This window comes from Heterodontus francisci, chromosome 3 (assembly GCF_036365525.1).
Source record: "Heterodontus francisci isolate sHetFra1 chromosome 3, sHetFra1.hap1, whole genome shotgun sequence".
Lineage (NCBI taxonomy): Eukaryota > Metazoa > Chordata > Chondrichthyes > Heterodontiformes > Heterodontidae > Heterodontus > Heterodontus francisci.
Window position 1 is genome coordinate 160,998,440 of NC_090373.1, and position 12,203 is coordinate 161,010,642.

The 12,203-nt window shown below is 41.0% G+C and overlaps 1 protein-coding gene across 4 annotated transcripts in view; it reads left to right on the forward strand.

The window, feature by feature from the left end:
- The window catches only part of armc2 (armadillo repeat containing 2), a 208,848-nt gene that overhangs the window by 17,030 nt on the left and 179,615 nt on the right, over positions 1–12,203 (forward strand). For all 4 annotated transcript variants that reach the window (XM_068027169.1, XM_068027168.1, XM_068027171.1 and 1 more), the window contains exons 2-4: positions 3,452–3,733; positions 7,022–7,094; positions 9,111–9,276. In XM_068027169.1, the coding sequence (XP_067883270.1) occupies positions 3,477–3,733; positions 7,022–7,094; positions 9,111–9,276 (496 nt within the window). In that variant the 5' untranslated portion in view covers positions 3,452–3,476. The remainder of the gene's footprint in view (positions 1–3,451; positions 3,734–7,021; positions 7,095–9,110; positions 9,277–12,203) is intronic.

A 12,203-nucleotide genomic window follows, 5' to 3' on the forward strand; every position in this document is an offset into this window, starting at 1 on the left:
CCTGCACATCTACACCTACTTTTTCAACCTCCTCCACCACTTTTAACTGTTTCCTCACGTCAAATTTCTCCTTTTCATCATGGGCATCCAATTTGTCTAAACTTCCGTCCTCCACCAGGACAGTCTGAGGGATCTCTGAATCTTCCTTGCATGAAGACCCAACCAGTCCCCAACCACCACCAGCATCCTCCGCCTGCCCGAACTTTTTCTTAAATTGAACAACTTTTCATTTAATTACACTCTCTTCCTCCAAATAAAAGGTGTTTCTATGGGAACCCATATGGGTCCTAGCTGTGCCTGCCTTTTTATGGGATAAGTGGACTAGATAGGCTTGAATTGTTTTCTTTGGAGCAGAGCAGGCTGTGGGGAGATTTAATTGAGGTATATTAAATTACAAGGGGCCTAGATGGAGTGAATAGACGGGACCGAATTTTGTTAGCAGAGAGGTCAATAACTAGGCGGCATAGATTTAAACTAATTGGTAGTAGGATTAGAGGGGAGCAGAGGAGTAATATTTTCTCCCAAAGGGTGGTGGGGGTCTGGAACTCACTGCTTGAAAGGATGGTGGAGGCAGAAACCCTTATTCTGTTCAGAACACCTTTGAATATCCACTTGAGATGCTGTAACCTACAGGGTCATGAACAAGAGCTGGAAGGTGGGATTAAGCTGGAGAAACCTTTTTTTCGACTGGCACGGGCACAACAGGCCGAATGGCCTCCTTCTATGCCATAAATATTTCTGTGTTTCTATGGAACATTCTTTGTTCCAATCCTACTCAGATCCTTTCTCTCACCCCATTTTTCTGGTACATTGATGACTTTATCAGTGCTGTTTCCTGCTCTTGTCCCAAACTGGAAAATTTCTTCAACTTTGCTTCCAATTTACACCCTTCCCTTGCCTTCACATGGTTCATCTCTTACTCTTCCCTTCCCTTCCTCAACTTCTTTGTTGCCATTTCTGGGGATAAGCTATTGACCAATATCCACTCTAAGCCCACAGCCACCTTGACTACACTTCCTCCCATCCACTTCCTATTCCATTCTCCCAGCTTCTCCATCTCCATCATATTTGTTCTGACAATGCCACCTTTCACACCAGTCCTTCCTATATGTATTACTTTTTCCTGAACTGAGGATTTCCCACTGTGATTGACAGGGTTTGCGACCATATCTGTTCCATTTCCTGCACTTCTGCTCTCACCCCCTTCAGCTCTCTCCCAGAATCACAGTAGGATTTGCATTGTCCTCACCTTCCACCCCACCAGCCTCCACATTCAACAGATCACTCTCTGCCATTCTGGAGGGAGAAAGGGAAAGGGCGGTGATAGCTGATCTGCTACTAAGTCAGCACTGGAAAGGATGAGTTGGATGGGAAGGAGATTGGCAAGGTTAACCCCCAGTGGGTGCTTTCGGGTTAGAAGATCAGCAAGAAAGTAGGATGGGACAGTTGGGGTTGCTGCTTGTAAAAAGGCAGCAACAGGTGCCTTGATGGGACCTTCAGAGTATGCCAAGGGAGGCACAGAAGGAAGCTGTAGGCTTATCTAAAAGTGAATCAGATCTTAACATTGACAGCAGAGTAGGAAGATCGAAGAGTGCAGTAGTTTTGGGGTAGGGATTTGGAAGGACAAAGTACCCGAAAGGGGAGAAATGAAAGGAGGCATGACAACAGGTGAGAGGGGTCTAGGAGGGATAATGGAAGACTAAGTAGAAAAGGAGTAGCAAAAAAAAAGCGGAAATAGAAATGATGGCCTCGATTCCAGAGGGGCAGCCAAAACACGCATGGGACTAAACGCAGGGAAAATTCAAGTTACATTCGCCTGGTTGCGGAGCACGTTTTAGGATACATATATACTGGTAGTAAATGGGGGATAGAGAGGAGACAATAGGAGGGAGTCCAAAGTTAAAGTGAGATGGATAAAGTTGATGTAGGTAACGTGAAGTTAGCATGGAGCTAACTGTTGACCAAGTTTGGTGACTGGTGTGGAGCAAGAGTGACGTCCAAAAGCTATTTGTAGAGTAGAGTAACGGAAGATGCACAGATAGAGATGTTTCTGTAGAATGAAGATCTGGGAGGTGTGCAGAATCAGAAAAAAAGCTTGGTGGTGAAATTGGAGGTCACCATAAGATCCAGAAGTGGGGGAGAAATGTACCCCGTCCCAGGATAGTGAATCTCTGGTCAGGAACCTGACTGTAGCTACAGCTAAATAAAACAGTTGACTAATTACAGGCTCTGCAGGGAACAGCAGCAGTGGGGGAAGGGCTGCCAGCTGATTAAAGATACTTTAAAATTTTAAGCAGCAGATCAGAGACACAGCAGCTCTGAGTGTAGTCCAGTGTAGAAGTATAGTCTTGAAGTCCAGGAATTTGGAAGCCAAACTTAAGGTAAGATCCAGTGTTCACTGACGAAAGCAAAGAACATGGTCTGGGTATGGGCAGTGGCAGTTTCTTTCTTTTGGGCCTCCTTATCTCGAGAGACAATGGATACGCGCCTGGAGGTGGTCAGTGGTTTGTGAAGCAGCGCCTGGAGTGGCTATAAAGGCCAATTCTGGAGTGACAGGCTCTTCCACAGGTGCTGCAGAGAAATTTGTTTGTCGGGGCTGTTGCACAGTTGGCTCTCCCCTTGCGCCTCTGTCTTTTTTCCTGCCAACTACTAAGTCTCTTCAACTCGCCACAATTTAGCCCTGTCTTTATGGCTGCCCGCCAGCTCTGGCGAATGCTGGCAACTGACTCCCACGACTTGTGATCAATGTCACACGATTTCATGTCGCGTTTGCAGACGTCTTTATAGCGGTTTAAACTAGCAGTTAACTTGTAGTGAGGGCTAAAATGCACACACTGTAATAGCCAGGGGAATTTAAACATTGGAAGAGAGGAGATTTGGCAGGATGGGGGAGGGGTGGTGGCAGAGGAGGGCAAAGGATGACCAAGGATAGAGCTGCACAGTGAGGAACTCCCTAGGGAACTGACTGTCCAGGCGCCATCTTGAAACACCTAGTTACACCTAGTTTACCTAGAAACTGCTGTCAGCTCATTTGTTACCTTGTGCTCCAAGGGCTCTGCACAGCCCAAGGTTTCAGTTAGTTAAGGAATATAGATTTTGCTAAAACAAAAGCAAAATTCAGCAGATGCTAATTTTACTAATCCCAATTTGTTCATGATCACAAGTGCTGAAAGAAAAATATTTCAGCATCAAAAATTATGAATTACTCTTGTGAAGTTCAGTCCTTTTACCCAACAATAATAAGGTAGGATTGGCAGGTTAATTACAATTCTTTCCTTTGAACATTTGTGTTGTTGAACATTAAAAGGTTTAATTTGCTTTAAGCATTTTATTGCTTGCAAAATTATCAGGGAACAAATATTCTAGGGTTATTAATAATTGTAGATGTGAAATGTTCAGTTTTTCAACTGAGGGATAGATTCTTAAGTTTGGTGCTTTTTTCTTTTGATAGCGTATATGTATATTGTGTATGTCACATGGAGAATTTCCGCGGCTGTTCATCTGTTATGGGAAAGATGCAGTCTTCAAAGACTAAAAGAACTGTAAAAGCTGCAACTGTGATTGGGGGTTCGACATCTCAACCAAAGACCAGTGCTGAGATCATTAGTGAGGCCCGTTCTTCATTGAGAATTTTAAAGACTCAAAGACCATTTACTCCTAAAGATGATCAGAGGAAACTTTTTGCATCTACTTCTTCCCGTACACTTGAGAACAGGCCTCCCTCTACATTCAGGTAGGAACAGCAATCATTTGGACTTATATATATTTCAATGCTTGTCTGTTATAGTAAAGTATAGTATAGTATCATTCTAGATTCATTTAACATTTAACATTTGTTTAACATTTTTTGATGGTGAATAGAGTATTTAGCAGGTATTATTATCTCAGTTTTATTTTAACCATTTATTCGGAATTTCTAAATGAACCATCAATAGCTGCAGCACATGAGAAAAACCAAAGCGAAGTAACAAAAAAGATAGCCATTGTCCTGTATGCAACAAAATACCAATAATGAACAAACATCCAAACAGCAAAATACCTGAGGCAAGATTAAGCCAATTAGCAATGAAGCTAAAAACAGCATGAATTCAGAAAAACAATATTGTGCTGTAATTGACAAGGAAAGGTGCAGAAAACTTAACTATTGGTTGGTTGAAAGAGGATAGGAATGGTTAGAAGTGGAGTAGGGTTGGCACAAGGCACCTCTTTGCTCACCCTATACAGTGAGATGGGAGGGGAAGAGAAATACAGAACCATGCAGATTCCCAGCATCAAGTAAAGACCCAATGCACACAAAAGGACTCTGACTGTTGCATTCCACTGCTTCATGTATGCAATAATTTTAAAAAGGAGACTATAAAAGAATAAATTTGACTTGAAAGAGATGGAAGGAAATATATTGTTATGAAAGTGATTCTGTTTTTTGTTAAAAAAAAATATTTTTGAAGGAATTTATGGTTAAGTTGAATAAATGTTGGAGCAGGTTTTTTTTTAAAAGGAAGCCATCAAGAGGACACTGAGGGAGCCGGATAGGCAACAGTGTTGCTGGTTGTCACATGGCTCAGGTTGGAGATGGAGCGGAAACCTTGGTAACAAGGGCAGAAAAGTGACAAACGCTCCTTTGATTGGACAAGCCCAGTAGTAACAGAGAGCACCTAGAAGGGTAGAAGAACTGACAAGCTCTTTGGTTGTCAGTCAGTGCGTGTATGTTTTACCTTCTGGAAGGAGATAAAGTCAAGTCTGAAGAAAAAGTCAAGAAAGGACAGAAGACCACAATCCAGCTCGCTTTCCAGAAACTCCCAAGAAAAGACCCTGTGAAGTTCACTGTGTCAATTCGTCTTGTTTCCTTTATTTCAAGAAAGCCTGCTAAAATAATTTTCAACGCTGCCTGAAGAGAACTGTTCTCAAGATTTCACTGACCTGTCTGCGTGTGCTCAGAAGTTAAACTGTATGCCAGTTTGGAACAACATATCTCACTTGCTGTTTCCTTCAAAAACAAGCAAGTAGTTAACCAGAGTGCTTTTTGTCTGTAACAGAGCTCTGATCTAAAAACCTTTTTTCAAAATTTTTTTTCAGTTAACCGGTGTATATGTGTGTGTGTGTGTGTGTGTGTGTGTGTGTGTGTGTGTGTGTGTGTGTGTGTGTGTGTGTGTGTGAAGGTAAAAAGGGACATTAAAATTTGGTTAAGGTAGAAAGGGACTTTTAAAAATTTAATGTTGGATTTTAAAAAAAAACTGATCTGTGTGATATTTTTACTTCATTGCTAGTTAAGACTTGTCTTATAATAAACTGTTAATTTTGTTTTTCAGTAAAGAAACCTGGTTAGTGTCATCTATTCTGGGGAAAATAGTGTATCTGATTGACTGTTTCAGTAAGTAGGAAAATGTTATTAACTATGTTGTGACCTGTGGAGAAGTGGGACTGATTTAACAGTGCACTCCACCTGCCTCGGTCGTCACAATATAATTCTGTCTATTTGAACCCCCTTCCATAATTGCTCTTTACAGACTGAGCAAAATGGGATGGCTACCAAAAGCAACCATGCATGGCAAAAACAACATCCATTAAATGCTTCATTCCTAAGTCCGATAGTATTTCCACAGGATAGCTCTAGACACAATATAGTGGGTGCAAGAGAGCTACCGGTGCAAGTGTTGACCTTTGACTGCATCCAATATAACTGGACTAAAGGACAAGTCCAGGCAATATGCAAGTGGCAGCTGAATCCTCTGCCCTCGCTCCAACAATTAATCCATAATCTCAGGTACCAAGCCTGCAACTGTGTTAACGTACCAGGTGCAATACAGAATTATCGGTTGATTTTTTTCAAAGGTGGTTGCTATTTGATCCATAACCCACATGTTTGTGGAGGAGCTATGCGAGATATACATCAGACCACTCACAGAAGCCCTCTAGCACCAAGAGAGGGACTTTTAGGTTGGCCCATAGAAGGAAACAAGCAAACAGATCTTGCGGAATATGGAAGTCCTGGTATACATTTCCTCAGTCTGAATGAGTGCACTTAATTCTTATTTCTTTCCTTAGTTTTATGGAGTTCAACTTTTTCTTTTTGTTTATGGGCTTTCTGCTCCCAGGTCTGCATTGTGCCACTTCCGTTACTGGCTACCTTAAGGTATGCAAAAGTATTCTGAGATGACCTTTTCACTTGAAACTTTAAAGATGGGGGAAGAATGGTTGTGGTTACTATCTGTAGCTACATTGCCCATTTCATGAAGAAATCATGACTGCGTTTGCAATGTCACCACGCTTAGTGGGGGTAATATCTGGCTTTGATTTGTAGCACGAGGCCAGATGTGGGAGAACAGCACCCAGTCCATGGCTCAGGAGATTGGTGTTCCAATCAGCGATGCTTTGTGTTGCTCTTGCAATAAATTTGTTTCACAAAAGTTTGGCAATATTGCCTGTCGTGATTTCTCAGGAGAGCTTGGATTAATATTCAAAGTTGTAATATTTAAATTTTTAGCTCTAAGCAATTTTTTTGTTCTTTAAATGATAAATACGATAACATTCTTCTTTCTTTGGCCTCCTTATCTCGAGAGACAATGGATACGTGCCTGGAGGTGGTCAGTGGTTTGTGAAGCAGCGCCTGGAGTAGCTATAAAGGCCAATTCTAGAGTGACAGGCTCTTCCACAGGTGCTGCAGAGAAATTTGTTTGTCGGGGCTGTTGCACAGTTGGCTCTCCCCTTGCGCCTCTGTCTTTTTTCCTGCCAACTACTAAGTCTTTTCGACTCGCCACGTTTTAGCCCTGTCTTTATGGCTGCCCGCCAGCTCTGGCGAACGCTGGCAACTGACTCCCACGACTTGTGATCAATGTCACAGGATTTCATGTCGCGTTTGCAGACGTCTTTAAAGCGGAGGCATGGACGGTCGGTGGGTCTGATACCAGTGGCGAGCTCGCTGGTAGCGAGCTCAAGGCGGCCAACATCCCCAAATACGATAAAGGAGCTTGAAATAAACACAAAGTTCTGTAGAAATAAATCCCATGTTTTGTTTCTACAGCCTCCACGCTCGGAATTTTGAAGGTAGTGACTCAAGACCCATTTCAGGAGCACGCCTCACACCACTTGATCATGTGAGTGTAGCAGGAGACATACGGAGTATCAATGTGAATCTTCTTTAGATTGTTTTAAAGTAGAGTAAAAGTCTTGTCAGGAGCAGTGATATGGGGCTTTGCCCAATAACTGAGTGGGCAAATACACTATCTGGTATAAAGTTATACCAACCCATTTTCAAACCATAATTTGGACCAAGTTAACGGGCAGATGGTGGGGTAGCGTCGTTGGACTCAATGCTCCTGAGTTAGATATAGGAAAATAAGCCAGGATTCCTACCCTAACTACTTTGCAATGGCCCCTACTGGAAAGTTTATACATGTGGTTGTTGGATAAGGCCAAAGTTTGTGGTGATGTCCATGTTAAAATATCCTGTTGACACTCGAGTCAAAATAATTCTCCCACAATAGGTGGGGGAGTGGGCTAAAAATTAGAAATTGCGCAACGTGATTCCAACCCATATATAATAGCAAAAAACTGCAGATTCTGGAAATCTGAAATAAAAACAGAAAGTGCTGGAAATATTCAGCAGCACTGGCAGCATCTGTGGAGAGAGAAACAGAGTTAATGTATCAGAACCAAAAGGTCACAGACCTGAAACGTTAACTGTTTCTCTCTCCACCGATGCTGCCAAAACCGCTGAGTACTTCCAACCCAACCTGCCACGTAAATGCTTATTGCTGTTTTTATGGTAGTGGGATGAGTGCATGTGTCTCATTTTGAAGAGGTGGGATATTATAATATTTAAATCATGCTCCCACAGTGCAGTAGGGAGCCTATTTTAAATTTAACACTGGCTGGCCATGTTTCCCAGGGCTTGGGAAACCCAGCAGTGAAATGGAGATGGAAGCAGCTGGATTGAGCAGTTGCTTGTGAGCCAGGAAGAGCAGGAGTTCTTCTCCTGCCGCATCCCACCCCCCCCCCCCTCCCCTCCCCTGCTGCCACAATCCACTGCCTCCCAACCCCACAATCCCAAGCTTTCCGCCCCTTGATCTGCGCACCTCCTCTCCCCAAGAAACCCCTGCAGCAATGTCCTGGGGCTGCAATGACTAGCCTGGAAGAACTACAACCATCTTCCCATGTGTCAGGTATGAGTCGAGCCATTGGAGGATTTTCCTTTTGCTCCAATAGACCTTGGTTTTGTTCAGACTTCTGGTTGTTGTTGAGGTTGGCTAATAATCCCTCTCCTCTGGCATTCATTTCTTGAATCCATGTCTGGTTCAAGGCTGTGATGAAGTGTGGCACCAAGTGGTTTTGGCAGAACCAAAGCTGAATGTTGCTGAGTAGATTATTGGTGAGTAGTTGTTATTTGATGGCACTGTTTATGGCTTCTTCCATCACTGAAGATTGGGAGAATGTTGACATAGTAATTGGCTGGGTTAGATTGTCCTTTTTTTTGTTGATAGGACATATGTGAGCAATTTTCTCAGGTGTCATAGCTCTAATGAGTTGAGTCTCCTTTTATCATGGCACCTGAGTTCAAAATCAGCAAGGACAACAGAACAATAGTCTCTGGTCTCTGCCAGCTGTATGAGATTTAGTTAAAATGAGTTTAAGTAGACACAGCTCAGTTTTTATCAGGTTCATGTCCATAGTTCAAAATTGCCTGCAAATTGCCAGTAAAAGCTCACTCTGACTGGCCACACAGGAGACTTGATGTGAGAAACAGAAAATACCACACTGAGCAGCAGTGGTTGCTGTTCTGAGATTTGACAAATTGAGCATTAGTGGAACAAACACTGGGTGATCTATTATGCATCCAGTTGTACAATACTCAACCCAGAAGTACTTGATGTTAATGCTTGGTGTCCAATCATGGAAAAGATTTATATTATCTAGCAATTACTTTCCTCACATTGGTGAGCACATAAAAATATATAAATTTTAAAGGTTTACACACGTTAAGTTTTAATATTTTTCTATTTATGTGATAATTGTCCACTCATATTTAGTAGGAGCACCTACGGGATTTCAAAGCCTTGAAAGAATTTCAGTTTATTAAATTATTGCAATTTTGTTGTCGTCTTCTGTAACAGAAACCAAAGATTCCTACCTCTCCTTCCAAAGATGAAGGACCTCCCATTCCAAAACCCCCATTGGACCCAATAGAGATTAAAAGAGTAAGCAATGCTCGTGCACGATTATTTAAAGTAGCTTCTCAGGGAAATCTTCTGCCTGACAAAGTGGTTCATCCAGAAGAAAGTAAGTGGCTCATCATTTCTTGTATGTATGTGTGTGTAGTGTCTGTCCGTATGCATGTGTACAATTTTATATGTTCTATGCTGAAGCATTTTACAGTAAATTGGAGTTATTCATTTACTACTTGTTTAATTCTGCGTAACTTTTGGGAAAGTTAGATATTCCCACCATTTTGTCTCCATATATAGCAAAGTAGTTCTGTTACAGTACCTTTCCAATATTTTTAACATAACAATTGCCATAGCACTGATGACCCTGCTAACTAATGTTCACAACCTTTGGTATCCTATTTGATCCTAAACTGTGCATCACAAAGACTACCTCCATAACAGTGCTCGCCACAGCCCACCTGCTGCTGAAACCCTAATTCCTGCCTTTACATCTCCACACTCAACTATCCTAGTGCTATCCTGCTGCTGTCCCAACTTACACCCTCTGTAACTTTTGATATTACATGGTATATTAGCCAGTAACTAATGACATGTGGAACTCAGATGTTACAATCATGTAAATCCTGTAATCTTGAAATTTAAATTTTCAACTTCCTGGTTGAAGGAGAAATATTTTCTACCATCTGGTTTGCAAGTTGGACACTCAACTGTCTTGTACTATCAGACCAGGATATACTCTCTTTCACTGTATTAATGCACAGTGTGTTTTTAGCTGTTAATAAACTTCAGTTTAGTGAGAATTAATTTTAGTAACAATTAATTTTAGTTGTTGATGAGTTCTGCTCTCTCATTTGTTCCATTTAAATTATACACCAAACCAACACGGCATCAAATTCATAACTATTGTTCGGAGAAACTTGAATTATTGGGACTGAGGAGAAATCCGACTTTTTTGAAAATGATAAAGGGTTTTGATTTGGTGAATGGGGAAAGGCTGCTTTATTGGTTGACAAATGGTTATCAATTTAAAATTTGTCACTGATATCAAAGAACAAGGTTGGAAGAAATTTGTTTATGAAGATAACTGCTCAGCGTGGAATGCTTTGCCAAAAGAGTAGTTGAAGCAGAGGCAGCTGCATCCTTTTAAGGAAGAGGAGATGCATATTTGAAGCAGTGGAAAGTGCAGAGCTATGGGGAGATGTTTGCAGTAGTTTTAGATTGCTTCAGCAAAGAGCTGGTGCATGCATAATGGGGCAGAAAGGCATCCTTTTGTGCAGTAACTTGTTTGGTTCTAAATAAGACAACAGTGCCTTAGAGTTTATGCATTCTTTAGTTGTTTTGTGGAATATTCTCCATATAGTATTAAGAAATCTGGAATGAATGGTGTGACGACCGAGGTGGGAGGAATGCACTGTTTTTCTAGTTTCAAGTCTCCACAGGTCACAACATATATTTAAGTGTTTACCCAGTTACCGATACGGTCAATCATATACTCTACTCTTTATCCCAGAAAAAAATACACCACCCAGGTATCTTTAATAAACAACAAAATTATCAGTTTATTATAAAACAAGACTTAACCAGTAACAAAGCAAAGCATTAACACACAGATTGAAATATGAAAATTCCCTTTTACCTTAATGCCTCACACACAAGCACACCGGTTAACCGAAAAAAGAGATTTTCTCTTTAGAGCTCTGTTACAAAAAAAAGACAAAAAAAGTACTTTGGCCAAATACTTGCTAATGCTAAGAAAAAAGAGAAACTATGGAACAATGTCAGTTGTCCCTTTTTGGTTTGGTGTCCCAAATATACGTAGACGGCTGTCACTGGGATCTTTCTAGAACAGTTCTTTTCAGGTGACATTGAAGGTCTGTTTGGCAGGCTTTCTGGGAGAAATGTGGCAACAGGGATTTCTGGCAGACTTTTCAGGAGAACTGGAGCATCAGTTTCTCTATTTTTTATACTTGATTCTCACTAAGTTCTCAGAGAGATGGAAGAGGGTGCTGATGGTGACTGCTCTCTTGGCTGGTTTTCTCCAACTGCCTTCAAAACAGTTCAAACAGCAACACACTGTCCAAAGCAAAACCAAAACCAATATCTCAAGAGTCAAGCCTCCTGACCCCTAAACATCTTGGCCTGTCACTTTTCTGTAAACATCTCCCCCAAGTCAAAAAGCTCCTGCTGGGTATTTATCTGAAGACAGGTGACTTCCAGTAAATGTTGTTTTCAAACAAGACCTCTCAGTATCCTTTCAATGACCCCAGTGAAAAAAAAATCCATGGAATCCTTTTCCGTTTTCCCAAATAAAACAATGTCCATAATTCTAAAATACATGAGTCCTCGAAAAATACTTAAAAATATAGAAGCACTGTCATAATAATGTTCATAATGGATCCTTAATTTCTGAAGGGAAAGTATATTGTACCAATTACTTGATCATCCCTCAGCATTGTAAAGGGATATATGCATACTCTTGGTATCTCACATTATTACCTTGTTTTACTGTTAATTGGAGACTGCCTGGGAGAAGATGTTTAGGATTTTCTCTTAAAGGACACCATTAAATTTAACTCCAGTGACTTTATTAATAGAGGCTGCTTCCTTCTGCACACGGTTCCTATTCATGACTTCATTGGAGTAGAACCTCATATTGATAAAGAGCAAAAGCTCTGTAGAAAAATATACTCCCAGGCTGTCTTTTACCAATAATATCAGACAGTGTAAGAAGGAACAACTGAGAGATGGCAGCAACCAAATAGCTAGGTCTGTTTATAACATTCAAAATTATGACACAATCCAAAAAGAATCATTTTATCTTTATGCAATATTTCTAATGCACAACTCAATTTCCTTGTACTAATTTTTTTACAACCCCTGTTGTCAAGAATTCAGATTCAGAAACCTACAAATACTTTAACATTCAGCATATTTCCTGTGGTGTTGCTCAGACAATTATAAAGTAAATTGAATTTGAGCAGCTGACACCCATGACACCTAGGATGCTGACAACTTAAGTGCTAGGATTCTCTAGTGGTC